This window comes from Callorhinchus milii, unplaced genomic scaffold (genome assembly GCF_018977255.1).
Source record: "Callorhinchus milii isolate IMCB2004 unplaced genomic scaffold, IMCB_Cmil_1.0 Scaffold4, whole genome shotgun sequence".
In the NCBI taxonomy this organism is placed as follows: Eukaryota; Metazoa; Chordata; class Chondrichthyes; order Chimaeriformes; family Callorhinchidae; genus Callorhinchus; species Callorhinchus milii.
This window is the reverse complement of record NW_024704745.1, coordinates 27,113,262-27,137,305: the sequence shown is the minus strand read 5'-3', so window position 1 is coordinate 27,137,305 and position 24,044 is coordinate 27,113,262. Positions and strand designations below refer to the sequence as shown.

The 24,044-nt window shown below is 39.6% G+C and overlaps 1 protein-coding gene across 1 annotated transcript; it reads left to right on the top strand.

Moving 5' to 3' along the window:
• The first annotated feature begins 742 nt into the window (after positions 1–742).
• LOC103178652 (arginine and glutamate-rich protein 1) lies at positions 743–22,215 on the top strand. The gene is made up of 4 exons (XM_007893502.2): positions 743–1,368; positions 15,133–15,358; positions 18,362–18,445; positions 21,292–22,215. Exons 1-4 carry the CDS (start codon positions 1,007–1,009, stop codon positions 21,457–21,459), a joined length of 840 nt encoding a protein of 279 aa, XP_007891693.2. The 5' UTR covers positions 743–1,006; the 3' UTR covers positions 21,460–22,215.
• Positions 22,216–24,044: the final 1,829 nt, after the last annotated feature.

Below are 24,044 nucleotides of genomic sequence, written 5' to 3'. Positions count from 1 at the left end.
GAGGGTCAGTGTTGAAGGGGGGGGAGGGCACTGAGGGTCAGTGTTGGAGAGGTGGGAGGAGGGCACTGATGGTCAGTGTTGTGGAGGGGGTGAGGGCACTGAGGGTCAGTGTTGGAGAGGTGGGGGAGAGCAGTGATGGTCAGTGTTGTGGAGGGGGGGAGGGCACTGAGGGTCAGTGTTGGAGAGGTGGGGGAGGGCTCTGAGGGTCAGTGTTCTGGAGGTGGTGAGGGCACTGAGGGTCAGTGTTGTGGAGGGAGTGAGGGTCAGTGTTGGGGAGGGGGGGGGGAGGGCACTGAGGGTCATGGTTGGGGAGGGGGGGAGGGCAGTGAGGGTCAGTGTTGGGGAGGGGGGGGAGGGCAGTGAGGGTCAGTGTTGGGGAGGGGGGGGAGGGCAGTGAGGGTCAGTGTTGGGGAGGGGGGGGGAGGGCAGTGAGGGTCAGTGTTGGGAGGGGGGGGAGGGCAGTGAGGGTCAGTGTTGGGGAGGGGGGAGGGCAGTGAGGGTCAGTGTTGGGGAGGGGGGGGGAGGGCAGTGAGGGTCAGTGTTGGGGAGGGGGGGGGAGGGCAGTGAGGGTCAGTGTTGGCGATGGTGGGGGGGAGGGCACTGACAGTCTATGTTGGCGATGGTTGGGGGAGGGCAGTGAGGGTCAGTGTTGGGGAGGGGGGGGAGGGCAGTGAGGGTCAGTGTTGGCGATGGTTGGGGGAGGGCAGTGAGGGTCAGTGTTGGCGATGGTGGGGGGAGGGCACGGGCGGCGCGGTGCAGTGTGGGAGCTGCTGTGGGCTGAGCCGCCATTTTGTTGAGGAGCTGAGCCGCGCTCTCTGGGCGTCCGTCTGTTTTTCTCTGCGTTTCAAGCGATAATAATTTGGAGAGCCCCGAGTGTGTGCGCGCGGCCGTGTAGGATATCGTTACTGTTCACACACTGTGCGAGAAGACCCCGAGTGATCCGCTCAGGAGGCCGCCCACTGAGGGTGTGTGAGGAGGAGGAGGAGGCGGCGGCGGGGCCCGGGCCATGGGCCGCTCTCGGAGCCGGAGCTCGTCCCGCTCCAAACACAACAAAAGCGCCAAACACGGCAAGAGGAGGACGACGCGGTCCCGCTCCCGCGACAGGGACCGAGACCGCGACCGCGACAAGGAGAGGCCCAGGAAGCGCTCCAAGTCCCGGGAGAAGAAGAGCCGGCGGCACGGGGGGGGAGCGGCGAGCGGCGGCGGCGGCAGCCGGGAGTCCCGCTCGCGCTCCCGCTCCACCCGCCGCACCACCCCCGAGAGGATCGACATCTTCGGCCGGAACCTGAGCAAGAGGAGCAGTCTGGACGAGAAGCAGAAGCGAGAGGAGGAGGAGAAGAAAGCGGAGCTGGAACGGCAGCGCAAGATGTGAGTGCACGAGGCGCGCGCGGGCGGGAGGGACTGGCTCACTTCAGCCCCCGGCTTCAGCACGAGCACCAGGCCTCGGAGACACCCCCCCCCTTCCTTTCCCTTCCCTTCCCTTCCCTTCCCTTCCCCAGCCTTGGGCAGGTGTCTGTCCCTCTGATGGCCGTGGGGGTGCGAGGGCCTCCTGTGCCACACATCAGCCTTTCTGCTGTTCCTGACCGCACCGCCTCCTCCTTTCCTCAATTTCGCTCCCCAACTTTTCTTCACCCAAATTCTTTGTCCGTACTTACGACTGATGAGAATTTTGCCAAGTGTGCGTGTGTGTGTGCATCCAGTTAGTGTGGTCGCTTCACATGGTTTATGCAGACCTGCGGGATAAGTGCTCAGTTAAGGTTTCAGGCTGCGTGTTGGTGCAGTAAAACTCACATAAGTCGTATATCAAATGCAAGGATTATTATTATTAGAAATTGGGATTATAACTCTTAATATGACTTACGCGAAGTCCCGAGTTGTAGGATAACTTGTATAAATCGTACAAAATCCAATTAATCAATAACCTACACAGCACATGCGTAATTCAGTGGAACCGGTAAGTGTACATGAGGTAATTTTTCACTGCAGCCAAAAAGTGTGCATGCAGTGACAGGTCAAGGCTGTTTCCTGCAGTTCAATGCATCTTGACCAGACTTTCCCCTTCAACCATGCCTTCGGTTATCTCCCCTCCCAATCCAACTCAGGGCAAACCACACTGCAGTTACACGCTCTGAGACCCATGTGAAGGGCACCATATAAATGCATGTTGTTGTTTGTTGTATTCTGTAGGTGAATACCTTAGTAAATTTGTGCACATCAATGTCCTACAAACAGCCATGAAAGGTATTTTGGGGGGTTATTGGCCAGAACATTAAAAGAAACCTCCCTTTTTGAATTCATTTGGAGTTCAAGTGACTTCTTAATTGTGACAGCTTCATCCTTGGAGTTTGAGGCTGCTCGAGACTCTCACCTTTAAATTGTGGTTGCGTGGCTCATTAAAACCAACTTGATGTTTCAGGGCTTCAACACATTCAGTATCAAATAATTACTTCAAAAGTTTTTTTGCATGCTATCAATTATGGCACTCACAAATAAAATAAGGTGAAGTAATGAAGCTCTTCACCGCAGTGTCCTGCTGTGGGTTCAACTACTGGTAGCTGTGCTGCCTCTATCTGATTGCTAAGTGCAGGTATCCTGAGCCTGGTGACATAAATATGCATGTGAATCTTATCATATCCTGTGTGTGATCTGACACAGCTGATAGGTAAATTGAGCTGTGTTATTGTGGAAAAGAGCCTTTATGTTTGCACTACTCAGTTGCCATTTAAGACTTTTGTGAGTGTCCAATAATATTAATTTAATAACAAAAAAGTTATATTTGTATAGCGTCTTTCATGTTGGGAGGAATCCCAAGGCACTGGAAAGTCAGGGATTTGGACCCGAGCTGGGGATCGGGGAGGGTAGGAGGGTAATATAGGAACATTGATCTAAGGGTTCTGAATTTGAATTTTCTTCTTTTTGAAATTCAAAACTGGTGAGTTGTGGCATTCTTAATTGGGTTTTCATGGAAGGGGTGCCTAACACGCTGATGGCACTTGTCAAGATGTTTATGCACTAGTGGAACATTTTGAGGAAAAATGTTAAAACCTTAAAATTATTAGATTGAGAGCGTTATTTGGCTCATCAAACCCTCTTCCTATATAGTCATGCAAAAATGTTCTTATCTTGACTTCACCCTGCACATTCTGTCAACAGCTTGCTCATGAATGGACAACTTGCTCTGAGAACATGATGGGCTAAATGGCCTCTTGTGCTGCATTTCTGAGATTCTATGAGGATGTTCATTGAGTCTCAGAGTTAATAGTCAGTGATCGCTGGGCTCACAATTTTACATCAAACCTGATTGCATTCCATCTGTAGAGAGCATTCCAGTTCTTCCTTCTGCTACTGGGATCATTGTATCCAATGGAGAATAATAAAATGTGTTCATTTTAGCCTGCAATGTGCTATATCCAATGTACAGTAGTTCTCAAGCAGATATTTAACCAGANTTTTTTTACAGACAATCNTTTTTTGTTGGATTCTACACTACATATCCACTCCTTTGTGGGTAATTCTTTATTGTTTGTAGTCTTGCTGGAAGGCCTTTGAATTTGAAACTTAGCTCTTTTATCGCCTAAATCAAATAGCCTGCTTAGTACTGCAGGTCTATGATTCGTTCTTTGAATGACTTGAATCAAATCTTTCTTCCGCACCATCTCTGTTATCTTACGAGAAAAAATATGGTCCCACAGTTATCAACAAGTATAAGCTTTGTAAACAAACTACAAACATTGTCAGTGTTGTAGCAGTGTTTGGGGTAAGAAAAGGAAAAGCCTTGCACACATTCCAAAGACATATAAAGAATGTCTGTGGTCACTGTTGCTTTTTATACACAAAAAAAAACAAAGCTTGCTATTCTGATGTTACCCAGAGTGTGTCACTTCTGATTACTGCCTGTAATTGCACTGCAGAATGTATTCTTGCAAGAATATATTGGAGGGAAGAAGAAAAATGAATGCAGGAGAATAATTAGAATTGAGAGACAAATGTAGCTGGTACAGAACACCGCTGTTAGGATGCGGTTGGCTATGTCTGAGGTTCCAACAAAACATAAAATAAATAAATGGCAGACTTCTGGGTGATTAGGTTGTCGATGACATCACTTCCTGCATTTTATGCACAATAAGTCCTCTTGATTTAACTTGCTGTGCAAACTGATGTCAGTGGTGCTACATATGTGACGTGACTTTAGTAGTATCTTGGAAAACAGCTTTTTTTAAGTATGAGAAGCTGGTTAGCCCTTTTCTGAATTTGTGTATTGTGCTCTAGGATAGGATGGGGCTGCCTTGTATATAGGCAAAGAATGCTGATCCACTGATACATATTATTTTTAAATAAGTAGGATGATTTTGCGATGATTTTGGGAATTCACACTCGTGTTTGGCTTTGTTTCATTGTGTCTGATATTTATTGTAGAGAATCTACAAATATCAAATTGTGATGAAGTACACCTGTGGTATGGCTGTTGAAGTTGTTTTACATTGAGCTTTAGTTGCTCAGAAGAATTTCTCTCTATGATAGCAACTTTTGAGTACATAATTAATGCTAATGCGTGATACAAAGTTATAACACAGTTCTGATGACTCAAACTGATAAAGAAGTTTAATTATTTCTTTATCAGACCCTACTTTACTTAAATAGCTTTGCCGCCTTTTTGTGGTGTGACTATCCTGGTAAGTGATGTCATTGTTGAGCAAACACTGTTTGGTAGAATTAAGCAAATCCGTATTATTGCATGAGTCAAATATAGGATGAAGTTCTTTCATGGTGATCTACAGCATATCTTAATCGCATTCATAACATATTAGTATGGCACTTTTAGTCTGATTTATGGGCAGTTGTGGAATCTTACTCATCAGAAACTGTTAGTAGGTAGCCCACCAGTTATCTCATCTCATTCTCCTGCTTTTTCCATACTCTTCAGTATGACTTTTATTCATTCAATTATCATAATTCTCTTTCAAGTGCTATTGTATACTTAGCTTTACCATTATAGTGGAGCTCTATTATAATGCACTTTGGTATAGTGCAGATTTTCTTTCCACCATGCATGCAACTGAACCACTTGCTTCCTGTGTACCGTCTGGCTTTTCGCTCTAAAATTGTTGACTTCCAGGTCACGAGGTTTCCTGTGACATAACTTCCTGCTTTGCTGTTCACGCATGAAGCAGACAGTGGAAGAGGAAGAGACTGGAGTTTCAAACCTCAGATTTATCGCTGGTCACTTTATGCTTTGTGCATGTACAGAAAATAGAAGTGACATTTGTGGTAACTGATGAACCAGACTTTGGCCATTGATTCTTTAAATATGTGAATCGGAAGCGAGTTGCATACACGATGAAACTGGCCAATGCACCTCTCTTTAACGGTTTGTAATTAAAATGTTAGAATGGTTAAGCATTGCACATTCTAACAATCCTACCAATATAATTTTTCTTACCTTTTTTCCTCTGCTGGCAATCCTTATTATGTGCTGTCAATTTACTCATTCATCATCAGTTGAACTTATCTTTCTATTTATTCTTTATCAAAACATTTATGATTTTGAAAACCTCTTTGATTTTCTTTCTTCCTCCCCCACATTTCTCTTGTTCCAGTAAAAGGGGCATGACATTTTACATTTCTCCACATAATTTATTTGTCCACAAAATATAGTCACTCCACTTCACAGGATATCCTTGACTTATTTTGAGAAATCCTCCTGGCGCGAAAGGCAGGCACTATATTAAATTTAAGGATTAGTAGTATTATTATAACTATTACCTTTGATCCCTGGTTTCCGTTAGTGAATTTCCATTGTGCCCAATCCATGACTGACGAGTAGTGACTTTTCTATAATGGGAGGAGGGGAAACTGCATGCAATAATGCAATTGAGGCATAACTAATGTCTTCTACAAATTTCACATTGCTTTCTTGAGGACTTGAGAGTGCTGCACTGCCAAAGACAGTGTTAACGTCAATTTTAGTGTTAATGGCTGCTCGTACATTTAGCTCTGAGGCTGTCAAAATTGTGATTCCCTCTCAAGATACTGTTTTCCTTGATGAAATAAAAATTTGGTCACTCAATCCACGATTGTTTGTGGGACACTATTGTGTGCAATTGGCTGCTGCACTTCGCCCAGAAAATACGCAGTAACAACACTTTACAATATATTCTGTGAAACGCTTTGAGATGTCTTAACTATGTGATAAGGCCTATATCAAATGCAAGGATAATTATTATTATTGTTGAATGTTCTGGTCTAATTTGAAGTCAGAATTTGGCATAAATTAATACATTGGATTTTAAGCTTTAAAATAATTATCGAGTATAGTATTTTAAATATGTAGAAAATTTGCTGGGCCTATGTTCTTTATGTTTTTGGGCCTGTGTTTTTTGTTTGTTTCCCTAACAGTTTTGGATTTTTTTTCTTAGGTATATTTAAAATTGACACTTTTTGTTGACTTTTTATGCTCATTTCATGTACTTGTGGTGCACTTTCTTCTGGTGAATCATAGGGAATCCCCTCTGCAGCTTGTGCCTTTCCTGTACTTGACTGCAAGCCTATCGCGCATATCCTGTAGCTCAGTGGGGGTTTGATTCCCAACAGGGTGAAACCTTGGGCAAGTTTCCTTACTCCACATGCATATGATGATCCCTCAAGAAAAACAATAATAAATTGGTCGCTTCAATCCATGCTTGTTTGTGGGACACTGCGCACGCAGTTGGCTGCTGCGTTTCGCCCACAAATATACAGTCAATTCACTTTATTTTGTGTAGCCTTTTGAGACGTCTGGAAGACGTGAAAAGCTTTATATCAAATGCAAGATTTAGTATTATTTTTACTATTATATCCTCATCTGGCTCCCCAGACTCCAGCAATCAACTTCAAAATCCTGATCCGAACCTTTAAATCACTCTAGTCTACCCCCACCCTATCTCTATGACTTCCTCAAACTCTACAAACCCATTTGCTTCTTCCGCCTAGCAAGTATCCCTCCTTTGCTTCTTCCGCCGAGCAGGTATATAATAATAATCCCTCCAAAACCAAAAACGATAATTAATTGGCCATTTTCAATCTACGACTGTGGGACAAATATACAGTCAATTCACTTTACAGTGTGTTCTGTGAAGCGCTTTGGGACGTCTTCCCGACGTGAAAAGCGCTATAACAAATGCAAGGATTATTATTATTATCGATCGGCCTGCTTCATACCCTTGCTCCACTATCAGTAGTTGAGCTTTCTGCATACTTACCCTTTCTCTCTGGAACTGCATCCTGGTGTCCCTGTGACTCGCCCCTTCCTGACGGGGCGAAATATTGGGCAAGTTTCCTTACTCCATACGCCTCTGTTTACGTAGCAGTAAGTAGGAACCCGGTTGTTAGTCGATTGGTGGATCACTTTTCTGAGGGTGATAATCCCTTCAAAATAAATAAGAATAATGAATCAATCACTTCAATCCATGACTTTTTGTGGCACACTGTTGTGCGCAATTGGCTGTCGGATTCCTCCCAAAAATATACGTTCAATTCACTTTACAGTATATTCTGTCAAGTGTTTTGAGACGTCTTGAAGACGTGATAAAATGGTATATCAAATGCAAAGATTATTATTGTCACTCTCATGAGAGGAATTTCACACTTTGTCTAGATCTGGTAATTAGTTCTAAAATTATGCTATTATGAGAAAAACTAATCAATGTGAATAATTGTCTGGATGACACATTGCAGTTCCGAGAGGTGCTTCTGTGTCTTTCAAAATGCAAGGATTATTATCATAACCAGTCATCTCATGATCGTATCCCCAGGCGCAGCCGAAACACTCGTCCATGCGATCATCATCTCCCAACTCGACTTCTCAAATAACCTCTTTGCTGGTCTCCCCAGCTCCTCCTTGCACAGGATCCAGCTGATCCAAAACTCTGCCGCTTGCATACTCACCTGTACTAAACTGGGTACCCCCATCACACCAGTTCTAGCCAGGCTCCATGCTTCAGTATCACCTAACGGATCAATTTCAAGATCCTCGCACTCATTTTCAAATCCCTTCCCACCCAGCATCTCCCCATCTCTCTGACCTGCTTACTCCACAGCCTGAGGCCTCCACTCGACTGGCTCTGGCCTTCTGCATATCGCTTGTGACCCCCATTCCACCATTGATTGCCGCGCTTACAGCCACTATGCCCTGAAACTCATGAACACTCTTCCTCACTCCCTCCGCCTTGCCCCTTCCTTCCCCATCTTCAAGTCGCGCCTGAAGGCCTTCCTATTCGACCATGCCTACGGTCACCTTCCCCTGGCTCTGTGTCGTGCTCTGCAACTTTCAAGCGTTCTGGGACGATACCCTACATGAGGGGCGCTATATAAATGCAAGTAGTTGTGAGAACTTTTGGAATTCATGTTTTTTCTCACCTTTCTCATCTAGTTTTTTTGCCTTTCTTGTGGCATCCCTTGAATACACTTGCTGTGAATCATCTTAAATTGGAGTTAGAACTGTAAAGGGCAAGAGCAGTGAGGCTTCAGGGAGAGCCATTGAAATTCAAAATTGTCAATTTGGATCTGTTGGCAGCTTTTCTTTAGGTCATGGATTCAAGCTCCATATTAGGACTTGAACTTAGCTTTTCTGGGTTGCAAACTGGAATAATATATTAAAGAAGGCAATCATATCAATATCGGAACATAGTTTGAATTGGCATTAATTTTCTACCTTAAATAGTACTTTTGAGAAAGTGCTATAATGTTTTACAATATCACTGTCATAATAAATAACAATGTAATTTGGCAGCTTAACATTGATTTGTTTCTTAGGTTTATCAAATACATTGATAGCTTTGAAAGAAATCCAGTTGAGATTATGATGCAGGATTCTACAGGATGACCCAATTTTAGCAACGCGAGGGAAATGCTCCATTGCTGGAGATGCCATCCTTTGGGTGAGATGTTGAAACTGGTCTGGTTTTCATGTTCGTGTGGATGTTAAAGATCCCATAACACTATAGAGAAGGGAATTTCTCCTGGTGTCTTGGCCAGAAAACTTCAAGATAAAATTGTCAGTCATATTACAGTGCTCAAATTGTCTGCTGTGTTTTCCTATAAATATACAGCAACTAAATTTAGCAGCAATTGTTCTTTAGGATTGCAGGCAGGTTATGAGTTCCCAGATCACTGGCTCTCATGTTTTGTGACTGGGCACTGGGGTATGTACAAGAGTGTCTGTAGTCTGTAGAAACCTTTCCTTCAGCCACTTCACTTTGCCCCTGCATCAAGTGGTGGTTTCTATGATTGTTTAAATGTGGGTGCTAGAAACCATAGAAGATGCTGTCATGTTTGTGCCGTCGTGCACTTGCATTCATGCTTGAGCCCGTATGGAGCCTAGACAGATAAAATTAAGTTAATGGAGGACAGAGAACAGCATAATATCAGTTTCCTGACAGCCTGTAATTTCATCCAGTACAGACCATCAAGATCTGAGATGTCCTGAGTGACATATAGTCTTAAAATACATTCACTAGTTTGGAAAGTTTATTTGTAAGTTTATTTAAAATGTATTGTGCTATTGTGAGAGAAACAAGTTAACTTTATGTTAACAAGTTAACTTTGACTTTATGGTTGCAATTTATACAGCATAAATGTTTTTCATTGCAATCCTGCTGATATATCTTTCCGTTCCTTTTTTCTAGCTATGGGGTTAGGGGGATTTGTGATGTTCCTTTACATATCATCTAGAATGATCATATAGCATCTATTGAGAAATGTCACAATCATCCATTTTCTGTGCTGCAATTTTATTGCTGTTAGTGACCATGATTTTTACGGAGGCAAAAAATATGGCTGCTCGGGGGAACAAGTATTGGGTCGATGCAACTACTTTTGAGCCTAATCATTGTACTGAAGCTAATTCGAGAAACTACAGGCCAGTTAGGTTAACATCCGAAACAATATATTGGCATCAGTAATAAAGAATGAAATAATTAAATATCTTGATGTTGAATAAATATACTAGAATAAATTAACAAATATGGGTTTCTAAAAAGGAAGGTCGTGCTTGACCAACCTTGTTGAATTTTTGAAGACAACAGATTAAGTAGCTGAGGGAAATGCGGTGAACGTGGTGTATGTAACGTTACAGAAGGCTATTGATAAGGTACTACAAAGAGGATCATGCCTAAAATGGGGTCTTGGAAAGGTGGCAGAATGGATTGGAAGATGGCTGGAAAACAAAAAAAAGAGCAACTTCTTAGACTGACTGTAAGTAGAAAATGGTGTACACGGGGATCCAATTGTATGGTCATTACTGCTCACCGTGTGTGTGATTCTACATATTAAGTTAGGGTAGTTGCACCTGCGATTTTTATTAATAGGTTTGATTTATTTCATAATTATCACATTAAATCAGTTTAAACATTCCCATTTTCTCCACATTGTTGCATATTGTACCTATTGTGGCTTACCTTATTAAGTTAAGGTGAAGTTTTTATTATGTCTGTACAGATGAATAAGATTTAACATTACAGATAGATTAATTCTCCTTCCATTCCCCCTTTTTGGCCCCTGTTCTCAGAATACTTTCTCTGTTCCCTCCTTTTTATTAGTTACAGCTGTTTTTTTGTGCTACACCTGTCCTCTATTGACCTTGGATTTTTGGCAGTCACCCAAATTACTATCCAATTCCCTCAACTTCCCTTGATGTTGGACCCTGGGCCTCACCCAATAAAGTACCCTCTTTTATTGCCTCCTATAGCAGTCCCTATGTATATTTAATATACTCATGTGCATCCTTTGTGGTAGATTGTTACTTTCTTTCCAAGCATATAATTTTCAGCAATGTGTTGATCAATTTACACTGGGGGTTGTCTGGCTGCTTCAATTTATTCTTTATTTGTTCAACCTCCATATACTACATGACTAAGCTATCATCTATATGGGATGATAGAATTTGGTGCAAAACAAATTGCCTTGTCCCAGCTTCACTACCAATGGAGCTTTTTGCGTTATGCATCTCAGTACAGTACTTTGTTTCCGTTAGGAGTACTCTGTTACAAGCCCTTGCTGGGAAAGAAAAAGGTCGTCACTGTAAACTTTTGACATAAGGTACTGTAAAAATGCAAGTTCTTTCTACTACTTAATCGTTTAAATGTAGGTTTCTTTTGGCTATCCATGGGTTGATGTTGTCAGTAGGGTTGGCATGAAATCCTGTGGTATTGCAAGTCGCTCTATAGAAAGATACTTATTTGCTGCTGTCTGAAGTAAATCTCATTGCTTTGACTTCTGGATCAATTCTGTCTGGTTCCCTAACCTTTTGAATGAAACCTTTAGGTTTACATTAATGGAACATAAATATAGATCTGGCAAATAGAAGAATGCAGACTTAATCAAATAGTTTCTTCAAGTTCCATATGAGTGAGATGCTGATTGAATGACAGGGTGTGATGAAATGAAAGTCCAGGTCAGCCAGCCTTTTTACACATTTACTCCTGGAGGTTTCAAATCAGAATAGTATTTAGACATACTTTTAGCATAATTTTGTATTCAGAATTTTGATTTCTTGAATCCTGATAAATTCTTGGAATTGTCACAGTGGTCTTAATAAACTAATTCCTAAGAGTAGTGATTTCTTTCCCCTTGTGTTTTTGAATAGAATTTCCCAATTGTAAAGATTTAGCAGGAAATGTTATTATTTTAAACCCCACCCCACACAATTCTTCAATGTCTCCTATAGTGTGGTGTATTTCAACTATGATACTTTATGCTCTTCGAACTACTGACATTTTTATTTCTGGATCCACAATGCTGAATAAAGAGAGCTAAAAGAATTATACTTTATTTTTTACTTGTGCAGCCAATGCTAGAATGTCCCCCCTCCTCCCCCCACACTCCCACCCCAGGTTATCTATAGTAATTTTTTTTGAAATATGGGAACTTGCTGGTATGCAAAATACTTGATTATATTCAAAATTATAATAGTTTAAAAACTCTTAAATGCTGACCTGTGAGAACGAAACAAATCTCATGAGGCAGATTTAGCACATTAAGCTGCTGCAGGCTCAAGTGGCTAAATTCCAGATTTGATTATGGGATAATTATAGAAAACCTTAGAGAAACATTATATGGAGGAAAATATTACATGGGCAAAAATGTGGATAAAATACCAGGACTATTAGCTACCTTAAGAATGTTTTAAAGCTCTTTAACTTGTCAGTTTTCTTCTCTTCCTCTCCCGAATACAGTATTTAACTTTTTCCTTCCATTGGAAGGTGCCTCTGTTGCTTTCCACACATGAATAGCCTCATTGAATCTTCATCTGAATGATGGTTGTGGGGATGAGTAGAAGAGGGTGAGAAAAATAAATATTGTCTTCATTTAACATGCAGTTTTCAGCAGGGTCGCTGGTTAGTGATCAGAAATAGGCCAATATATGGAATTCAACCTAATTATTTATTTTAAAACTCCAAATTTAAATTTACTGTAAAATATAACACATTGATGTGGTTGTTGAGATAGTTTCAATTGCATCTACTTGCTTTCCAAAATGATAATTCAGAAGGAATGCTAGTAATGCAAAAGAATGATTTTGTAATTGGAATGGCACCTTAAACCTTGTCCTTTTGTCATTGCTAGATGTTATGGTTTTATTTTCATCTACTTTTGGGAATCTACGTTTTATGACATAAGTGTGTTTATTATTGGAGTGTGTAAATTATATAATTCAATGTATTAAGTATGTGTAATGTTCTATAGACATATGTCCCAAGGAATAAATATAAATAATTTAGAAACCACCGCGATTAAAAAGTAGTAACGGTGTTTCTGCATGGAAAGCTTGAATGTCAGTTGTAACATTTGTTCAATTTAATTAACATGTTTTGGTGGGTGTTTGTAATGATTTTGCTTTTCAATGTATATTTACTGTTTGAATCCTGGAAACAGAAATGGTTGACCCTATTTGCAGCAACAGTAAAGAGTATGGCCCTTTCATTTGTATTCATATTCAAAAGTGTTTCAACAAAAAAGGTGTTGTAACAAAATATTAACTTAAGAATTTAGGGGTTACATTGCAGCTGTGAATAAAACATAAGGGGGTTCGTGAGTCAGTGAATACTGAAAAAAATGAAATAGCGAACTGTTTCCAGATATAGTAGTAGTGCACTTTATTCTGTTGACTTGCAGGCTGTAGTTCCAAACCATATGAAATGACTGAATGGGAATTTTTGTTTGGAGGCTTAAAGTGGGAGAAAAATACAATTTCAGACACTGCACAGAAATATTTTACCCCACATAATTTAATTCATGAGTATGAATAGAAATGAGGGCTTTCCAAAATGGAACTTTGCAGCTTAAAATATGTTGACTAACTACATTATGCTGCAATTGATTGATTATAATTGATTCTGCCCATTAGACTGAAAATGTAACTCATCTGAAGACCTATGTTAATTTAAATGGCTGCATAATCCATCTGTATCTTCACATAAAAGGAGAGGCATGGTAATAGCGGCTGTAACCTACAATTATTTCAAGAAAGACAGAGAGAGTAGAAACATAGTCTTGTATGACACCTTGCATGTAGGATAGGGTCTTGATGCGCTTCACAGAAATGGAGTGGGAGTTTGAGCAGGGTAGAGGATGGAGAGATGTTGGAGGGAGATGATTCAAAGTTATTTTGAAATCACAGACATTTTGGCATTTCTCCAAGTGAGGTCCGAATGGCTGTGCTACACCAATGATAGTGAGGCTGTCCACCCTCTGATCTCCTACAGTCCCACTACCCCCTGGGACTGCAGGAGATCAGAGGGCAGAGGTATTTAAATGTTAGAATGAGGATCCTGAAATTGATTAGCTTGGGAATGGGGAGCCAGTGGAGCTTGTCGAGAATGGTGTGATGCATCTATGGAGCATAATATTAACTAGTAAGCAGACAAATTTTTTATAAACTTGTGGGCTTTGTGCAAACCATGTTTTGCCTTCCATGGACCACAGTTGCACCACTTGTAATAATTTTAGCATTCTTTTGGAATTTCCAAAATCATCATTTTGCAGACCTTTTCAGTATTCTGATGTTTTATATAGTTGGTTAACTTGCAATTCTGTTATGGTGCATATGCAGAAAAATTAGGAAAAGCCTGGAAGACTTCCACTTAAATTTTTAAAAACAAGTTTCTCATTTATAAAAACTAACTTGTATTTATTGTTATCATGGAAGTGTGTACCTAAAAGGAGTGTGGGGAGCACTTAGGTTCAAAAGTATTGTTCAACCACTCTTTCAAAAGTTAAGTCGTTTTGTATAATTAGAGGCAGAACTAAACTCATTTGTGACTGAAATTATTTCAAAATGATGATGTGATCTAGATCCTTTATGCAATCCACCAGCTCGCTTACAGAGAGAAAACACAACCGTTGTATTGTTGATAAGACTATAGGTATCAGTGGCAGGATGCACAATTCCTGTCAGGTTATCATTCGTTATGTTCAGCCATTGAGTCAAATAAAAATTTCTGTTTGAAACCATAGGTCTTGCATTAGCAAATTATAAATTTTATTGATAAGAACAGCATAACAATCTAGTATGACAAGTTGAAACAGTTCAGGTTCTTCTGTTGGTGTACATTGGATTTGACCTACTTTGAAATCTAGAGCAATTTTGAGGATCTCCTTTGTCTGGTTACATTGAATAGTGTAGATATGCTGTTACCGATTGCAATGAGAAAAGATTACCACTTGGTAAATTTGTCAACTTTATGAGTATTCTCTATGTTTTGATCAGTTTATCAAATAGCAGTGAATAATATGTGCTGAAATTAATACATTTACTCTGGTATAGTTTCACAGACGATGGCCATCCTTGAGCTCCTTGCCCAAGCTGCTATTCTTAATGTATAAGCCTTGGTGGTCTGTGCCTACCTCAATGCTTACTAGGCTTTTTGTATTGGATGATTATATGACTACTGTTTACTTATCCCAACTATTTTTTGTGACTGAAAGAGGCTGCATAGCAGTGAGAAATTCTTTGTGTAAATTATTGAGGGTAATAAAGTGGAATTTGTTTTAAAAGAAACATTTCTACCAATAATTACTTTCTCAATTGTTAAAGAAAAACAGAAATTTGCTTTGTTCAATGAAGTCTATTTACTTTATTCTGTTCATCTATTTTAGCCGGCAGCAGGAAATAGAAGAAAAGCTTATTGAAGAAGAGACTGCAAGGAGAGTGGAAGAACTTGTGGCGAAACGTGTAGAAGAAGAACTTGAGAAACGAAAAGATGAGATTGAGCGTGAGGTCCTCAGGCGAGTCGAGGAGGCTAAGCGCATTATGGAAAAGCAGCTGTTGGAGGAGCTTGAACGACAGCGACACGCTGAGCTTGCTGCACAGAAAGCCAGAGAGGTAACGCTCGATCGTTGGAAAAGCAAACGACAGTCCATGGCAAAACTTTCAGTCATAATCAATGGTCACCACTTAATCATCATCGTTAGATGGAATCGGAATGATCTCTTCCCTTTTCCAGCAGCCTGCAATATAACAATATGTTGTTCTTTTAAAAGTTGCATTTCTTTTGATGTACACATAATCTACACTTTAAACTTCATAATAGTATAAGATGCTGAATGTACTATTTCATTAGGCTACATCAAGCATTGTTCTGTGACGTTTGCTGTTTAAATTTAAAGAATTTGGGGGCAAATAGTACTAATAATGCACCAGACTATCAGTACATGTTGAAAATCTCTTTCCACACTTTAGTTTAATTGAAACTTTTGCCATGGCTGCAGACTTTGAATTACTTAACCGTGCAAAAAATCTTTTTTAAGGCTGTTTGGTCTAACAATTTGCCCTTCATTTGTATAATCATGCTGTATTCCATCCTGTCTCCAAGTGGCTTTGTCTTCCTTTTGCTGAAGCAGGGCAAAGTACCTGCGCTGCAATGCCTGCTTTGGGCAAGTGGTCTTTTTAATGTCCAGTATAAATGAGATTAAGAAGGGGTAACTTGATCATTAGGATTCTGACATCAGCCTCCATTTTATTCAAAGGAGCCTTGTGGGACTGGAACCAGTCCTTTATAATCTACCTCCAGCGTTTAGTTATAAGTACCTTTTCCTCCCAAGAGAATTATTGATGACTGGTGAGTCCAGACTTAATGTGAAGCTAGATGTCCTGTATGTTTTTAAGCTTGCTGAACAAGAAACTGAAAAATGTCTTCCTGTGAAATGGTGATTTGCTACTATATTGAGTTTTGCTGACACTCATCACCTCTGGTTTCTGAAATGAAATACTCAAAAGTCTTGCAGAGCAGTGCAGTGTTTAGCCATCCATAACAACTTCCAAAAATCTAACATTAACCCTTTGACCATTGAATTTCTTAGTAGCTTCCCAATGTACACATTTTCTGTCACAATTTTTTATAAATATGTATATACATTTCTAATGCTGGACATCATTTCATAGAATTAGAGAAATGTGAAGAGGCCAAATATTGCTCCATTTGCAATATTCCAAGAAGAAATTAAATGTAAGTTTTAAATTATTTTCGGCATAATAATTTTACGAGGACTTCAAAGGGTTAGTGATTAGTTCATATTTTTATTGCTGTTAATATCATACCAGCTATAATTTTACAAGTAACATCACCTGCATTTTTGGCTACATTGCCCTAAAACTCATTTTGCAAGTTTCATAATTGTAAGGTTCCTGAAATTAACCTGCAATTACACATTTGTCTGCAGAAGTTAAGCAAAGGAACATTTATGGTGTTTAGTTTGTCTGTTGGAATCAAAGACTTATTTTCATTTCAGAATGCTGTATCTATTGTCTTCAAGGGAGAACCCACTTTTCCCTCTCTACAATTAATGTAGACACTAGCATCATAGTTTTAGGAAATTAATGAAAAGTTGATGTATGTGCTATTTTTCTAAAACTGTGAAGCGCCTTTAGTGTGACTTTACATTATTCTACTGTATTATACATTGTATTGCAGTTAGTGTTTCTTTTTTAATGTGCTATCAGTTTTGTTTTCACACACTTATCTAAGCCAGAGTTGTAAAGAATTCAGAGTGTATTGATTATAACATACTGTAAAATAATGACTATTGTATTATGATTTGCACTCTTGCTTGTATTCAGGTTATTTAAAATTCCAGGGTTGATGTGTGTCAGCTTGTAGCATGTTACTGATCAGAGTAAGATTTTTTTCTCTTTAATGTATCTACCAATAGTTTTGCTTGGCTTCATGTTAACATTGTCATCCAACAGACAAGGAGTATATTTTCAGGCCCGTTCACAGTACTGAAAACTTCATTTTTCCGTTCTGGGCACGCTGCAGATTGTTTAATTTCAAGTACTTGAGAGGCATTCTATTTTTCCATTCGGATTCTGTTTTATAAAATGGGGTGATCTGTGGACAGATTGGACTTTAGAGTTGTGACACTAAATTTGCCACTGCATCTAGAAACATGACACAAGCTTAATATGAAGTAGATAGTATGATTTTAGGAAGTCAGTCTAGTTTATTCAGCGAATGAATGCCTGTTGGACTTGTAGAACAGCAAACAATTTCTCAGAAAAGTTATTGGATAATTAGCAGCTTTGTATCATGGTTTGACACCCTCACCAATTAGTATAGTGATTGCAGACTCTGATATGATGAAGGTACGTGTTCTCAGAACGGAACAAATCATCATTTCTTCCTACTGTGAAAGAGGTCCTCAGTTCCACAAAAGGATCAATTGAAGTTTGTATTTTTCACTAACAGTAAATGTATCTTTCTTATTAATTGTTTGCCTTAGGAATGGTGATTTATATTGTTTCTTCTTACCGTAAACATCTGCATTCCTCAGCTCAGCCTGCGTTGTGTTGTGTTTCTTGTTATTGGCTGAGCTGCTGATGCAGGTGTTGCCAAGCTAACAGTACAAATCAGTTTAAAGAGGAAGCTGGCGCATATGGCAGCCGAGGAGCACACTCTGCAGGACACTGGACGAGACAGTAAATATTCAACTTTTAATGCTGATTAATGGAGTTATAGGTAAAGAATACGTAGGTATTTGTAATTGGTGAGAAAAATCTATTTATTTTATTTTTTTATTAATGTAATGGATAATGTTTCTGTAGCTGTTGTTGTATTATGTGTGCTTTAAAACAATTCAGTAATAACTATCAGCAAGCCTGACTAAAGAGGGTTTGGATCATTGCTGTTTGAGGGCTGGGAGGGGTGAATTAAACCCAGAAAGAGTTTAAGTAGGGGCAAAATAGTTCACATGAATGATTGGCAATAAAAGGTGGCTGTCTTGGGCATAGTCAGAGCAAGAAAAAAAATACTAAAGGGAAGAAACAGCTAGTCTAGATACAATTTTAAAGTAGCTTCTTTCTTTTAACATCTCATTGTCTCCTACTTAGGAGGAAGAACGAGCTAAACGAGAAGAACTTGAGCGAATATTGGAGGAAAATAATCGAAAAATAGCAGAAGCTCAAGCTAAATTGGTAAGTGTGTTTCTAAAATGGTACTTCTGGTAATGTTATATAAAAGGTACATTTTGATCTCTTTTTAAGCATTTTACAATAGGCCATTGGGGATATATCTTAAAGAAAGGCAAATCTCTGACTAGTGAAGCCTAAACATAGTGTGTTTGGTTCAATCTTATATTTATGCTCAAGGCTCTTCTCAGTAGTATGACTAACCATGTTCAGGGCCTGGTCTGACAAAGTGACTATTTCTCCTTGGCATATTTTCATGAGGCTTTGCCATTCCCATGTGGACTGTGACAAATCTGGTTTGTGGGAACATTATATTTCTGCCAATCTGCGGTCTGAACACTTGCTGTTTTCCATGTTAAAACAAAATATGGCAAGGTTTCCTGCACAAAGGAAGAGCTTCAACTTCTGTAGAGAATAAAATCTACTCAAAGGCATCTTTGCCTCTATTATGCACAGATACAATCTGTGCACAATCTATCCAGGTTGTCTTTGCTACTAATCATATTTTTGTGTAGCTAAGAATTGGGTTTGCTTAAGTAGATAGCATTGGCCAGAAAGTTCCATCTGCTACATGTGTTGTACAAAAAGGCAAGTCCTCTACCCAACATATTCTCCATCACCATTTGATGTAAAATTGCCATTGCTGATGGAATTGTAGGTTTTTCCTGTAATTTACAGCAACAGCTTGTATTTATATAGCACTCTTCATGCAGGGTAGCGTTTCAGATTTAGTGACTAGGTGGGTAGAGCGCTTAACGGGTGTTAAAAATATGATCCAACCTCACAGGCAACTTGATGAACCTCTTTACCAGACCTCTTGGCTCGCAATCTCTTCAATCTTGAAACAAAATTATTTTCAACTTAAATGAGAATTCACCTTGGCAGCTAAGTATCCCTGAATAGGTCAGGCCAGAAAATGCTCCCATGTGAGGACAGCATAGAGAGAGTTTATTGGCGTCTCTAACAACCTCGTCCATCCTTGCTCGATGCATTCTATCTAATTTTACAACATCACTTCCTCCAATGCTGTCAGGTTCTAGAACATGAAAGAGCAGAGAACACATATTCTCTCCATTTTTAGACTCTCCGCTGGAAAAGGGTCGACTAGCTTTCTCAGGATTCCTAGAATATGTTGCCTCAGGACATTTTGAACAAGATGTCAATCTATTGCTTGACGCTGCCAAGATGGCTCTTGGTATTGATGAGCTATCGTAAGATAGTGAGACCTGCATCTCTATCCATAACTACGTTTTTTTTCATGGTGCTGGAACGTTTGGGATTTATTATTGGTGAATAATAAACCTTGGGGTCTTGTTTGGCCCTCAGTTATCCTTTCTACTCCACATCTGCCAAAAAACAAGTCAATTCACTTTACAGTATATTCTGTGAAGGGTTTTGAGACATCTAGAAGACGTGAAAAGCACTATATCAAATGCAAGGATTATTATTATGACCCTCTCTGACTTCCCCCACCTCCGCAACGTCGCCCAGCTCTTCCACTGCCTCATACCGCAGGCCGCCGAAACACGCATACACGCTTTCAATACATCGAGGCTTGACTATGCAAACTCCTTGCTTGTCGGCCTCTCCAACTCCTCCCTCCATAGGCTGCAGATCATCCAGAACTCTGCAGCCGATGCCCTCTCCCGCACCAGGCTCCGTGACCCTATCACCCCCATCCTCGCCCAACTCCACTGGCTTCCCATCACACAGAAGTTACAATTCAAGATCCTCACCTTCAAAGCCCTCCACGGTCTTGCTTCCCCCAACCATTCTGCTTGCTCCCTCCGCTCAGTGGGCTCCAGCCTGCTTCAAATCCCCCACCTCGCTTGCCCCACTATTGGCGGGTGGGCCTTCTGCTGCTCTGCCCCCACCCTCTGGAACTCCATCCTACAGTCCCTCTGCCTGGCCCCCTCCCTTGCTTGCTTCAAGACCCATCTCAAGAACCTCCTCTTTGACCGTGCCTTCAATCTCCCTGCTCCACCCCCACCTCCACCCTCCCCACTCGGGTCCAAAACTCTGTCCAGCGCCTCGGGACGTCCTCCTGACCTGAAAGGTGCTATACAAATGTAATTTTGTTGTTGTTGTTGAATCCTGTTGTATTTCACGCCTGATCAGTCAGTCGTAGCACCCTGTTTGCACAGAGTAATATATTGCTGTCACTGTTCAGTTTTACAATCCCAAAAGCAAGATGCTTCCTGATTCAGGTGAGATGAAAGATAGGAATGCAGAATTATTTGCATATGAAAGGTCTCTTGGCATTTGTCATTGATGTCTAATAAAAAAAATTCTCTCCTTTGTTTCTCCTCCAAATTAATAGACATTGAGTTCAGGATTTCTTTAAAGGTTCATGAAACCGTTATTCAATGGTAGCTACCACTCTTGATATTATAGAAATGACCATGGTTATATTTTTCAGTTTGTTCAAAACTTTTAAAGTGACAAAGTCCACATATTAAAAGTATTCAAGGAGCAGGTACAGTGAGTTAGTTATTGGTGTAACATGGAGCCCTGCTCACAATACTTTAATATCCATCTGACTTAACATTATCTTTAATGTACTCCATTCCTCTGATATTGGTATAGTATGCTTTGACTGCTTCAAGGACAACACGTCCCAAATAGCCTCAATTCTTCAGTGCTGTGCATTTCTGTCATGGGCTGAGCATTCAACTTTAGGTTAATTTTGGAAGCAAAAAATTTGTCTTAGAATCGAACACACGACTACATTTTCATTTCACCTTTTGAAGAACATCTAGGATCACTCGACCAACTCCTTTTATATTGGTTCCAAATATTACTTGTGTTTTTCATGTATATAGTTGTTTACTTTTAATCATTGTAATTTACAGGCTGAGGAGCAATTGAAAATAGTTGAAGAGCAAAGAAAAATCCATGAAGAAAGGATGAAGCTAGAGCAAGAACGACAGCGTCAACAAAAGGAAGAACAAAAACTGATCCTGGGCAAGGGGAAGTCCAGGCCAAAGCTGTCCTTCTCATTGAAAAGCTCTGTTGGATAACTTTGTGCTTGTATTCATTTTCTCTTTTTTTTACCTTGTAGCTTCATGTTGAAGTGTTTTTGGGAAAGAACAACAAAGTTAGAATGGTCAAATGTGGGCTGTGCTCTACAACATTTCTTAACAGAATGAGAAATGTGATTTTAAAACTGAACTTCAAACATCCTGTTTATCAATACAATGGAACCCTGTATAGAGCATCTCTGATTTGCGAATCTAAACATTCTCCTAAGCAAAAATTCTCATCAGTTTTCAAAACAAATTGCCAGAAATAATAATAGATTGGCACGAAAAGATTACTGGGATCTTCATAGAGATGATCTTAAGATGGGTTCCGCTGTAGTTTATCTTAGCAAAACCCAATGTGATGTAAATGTTTAGTAGTATTGGGATGATGTAGTAATATCAACTGTAAATTAAACAATTTACTAACGGTGCCCATTTTAAACAGTTATGTTTAAAGTTTGATCTTTAATCAAATTGGTTGCCCCCCCAAAAACTGAAGTAAATATGCAGTCTGTCTGATGTGTTAACAAATACAATGCTGTTGTCGGCAGAATGGCTCCAAACATTCACAGGTAAGGGAAAATTTAACCCACCGATTTTGGGAAGGGGGGGGAATTGCCGTTTTGGATTTGCAGTACATATTACCTCTTCATGTTCTAATTTTGTTTTTATCATCTAGCACACATTAACCTGCTTTTTTCCCCATACTGTAAATGTACAAACTTCACAGAATAAAATACAGTCTTAAACGCATTCCAAAGCTGGTGACTGTGTGTTTATTAAATAAGCTTTCCGAGGTACCTTCACATGCCATGACTAATGATTATGTTGCATAACTGAGTGTAAGAAGTAAAGAATACTTGCAGGATACTAGAAGGGATTCTATTGAAAATATTTATAGAATAAGTGGTCATGACTAAAAAAAAAGTGACAATGTTGTGAGGGAGTTTTGTCAGATATACAAATATATTTGGTGGGAATTTTATAATCCTTGCATTTAATATAGCTCCTTATCGCATCATTGAGACGCCTCAAAGCGCTTCGCAAAATATTCTGTAAAGTGTAGTGGCTATTATTGCAGTGTGCACTTGCAGTGTTTTCTATTAATTCCATAGTTTGGTGACTCCTGGTGATAATCGTTGCTGTAATATGGTTTTCATATAGTTTGTGGAGGACTTCTGAAAGCTGTTCTAGATCTAGAAGAAAGAAAAAAAAATGTGTGGATAGGATTTCACCATATGTACCAAATATTTTGGTAGTGGTGGGGGAGATGGACTGAACCAATTGAAAAGACTAATGCAATGGATCAATACCTTTAATGAGCAGCTGGAATGTGTTCAGTTAAACTTGTGCGGGAGATTTGCAAATTTGTGCTCTCGAAGAATCTTGATGGCAAGCTGCTGAATCTGGAAATTACACAAGCATTACAAGTGATTTGTGTACGTCTCATTGTTGAGTTAATGGTTTGCCATTGAGTATTCTGTTCAAGCACAGTAGCGATATAAAATTTAATTGAATTCAATTTTATTACTGTACCATTTAATTTTAGTCTGGCCTGTTACAAATATGAAGGACCCTTTTTAATATATCCCATATTTTAATGTGAAACAGATCTTATCTCATCAAAGTATTTAATCTGCTGTCTTAAATTCCATTAGTAGGAAGTAAAATAAGAATTTATTAGCAGGTATCGTTCAAACTCATGTTTTAATAACTAGTTAAAATTTCTAGTTTCAAGACTTTGGGGCACTAGATATTAGGCCTAAATGTTATCCATGCCCACAATGCGGCAATACAACTGAGGATTGATTAAGTGGAACAATTTTGTTGCTTCAGTTCTTTCTCAACTTTATGAACTTCAACTGTCTTTGTAATTTCCATTCCAGTGAGTCACAGACAGGAAATTAGGCAAGTCTCTGTGACTTTAAAACATACTTTTTTGGGGGAACACTGAATGATTGGAATATAAGGAAGTTTGTCCTTGTACTAATGCTGTATAAGTTGCGAATTATTTGATTAAAAATAGTAAGAATTGTACTGCCCCAAAGGTGCTGTTAACTGGTTATCCAATGACTTCCTTGATTAGAAGCATGGTTTAAATGTTGATATGTATTTGCTCTGAAAAGATGGCCTCCTGTATTGGTTGTAGCATGTGGAAATCTGTAATGCATACTAACCTTGTTCATGCCTGCCAAATTACTTGACATTTGCTAGTATTATGTTCTCCGCTTTTAAGTATTTAATCATTTTTAACGAAATTAGTTAGCATTTTATTAACTGTTTCTTTTTAACAATTGCTCTTTGAGAGGATGCATTGAATAAAGTTTGTGATATACCATAATGCAACATTGTTATTTTATTTTTCCTGAATCTTAAAATTTCAACCTGGAATAGGTGGTCCCACACCTGCTGCAGTATAAAAGCAGTTTGTGCAAAGCTTTGTGTTGAGAAGTGCTTTCCTCAAGTGATAATTAACTTTACCAGTATCCTGTATTGTAATTTCCGTTTCATGGATTTAAAAGTAGATTAGCTCCCCAAATTTTAATTATCAAAAGACATACTTGTCAGAAGTGCTTACTAAA

Coding starts and splice junctions, on each gene's coding strand:
- LOC103178652 (XM_007893502.2), top strand. CDS start 1,007: ATGGGCCGCTCTCGGAGCCGGAGCTCGTCCCGCTCCAAACACAACAAA. Junction 1,369..15,132: donor CTGGAACGGCAGCGCAAGAT/GTGAGTGCACGA, acceptor CATCTATTTTAG/CCGGCAGCAGGAAATAGAAG. Junction 18,446..21,291: donor CAGAAGCTCAAGCTAAATTG/GTAAGTGTGTTT, acceptor TGTAATTTACAG/GCTGAGGAGCAATTGAAAAT.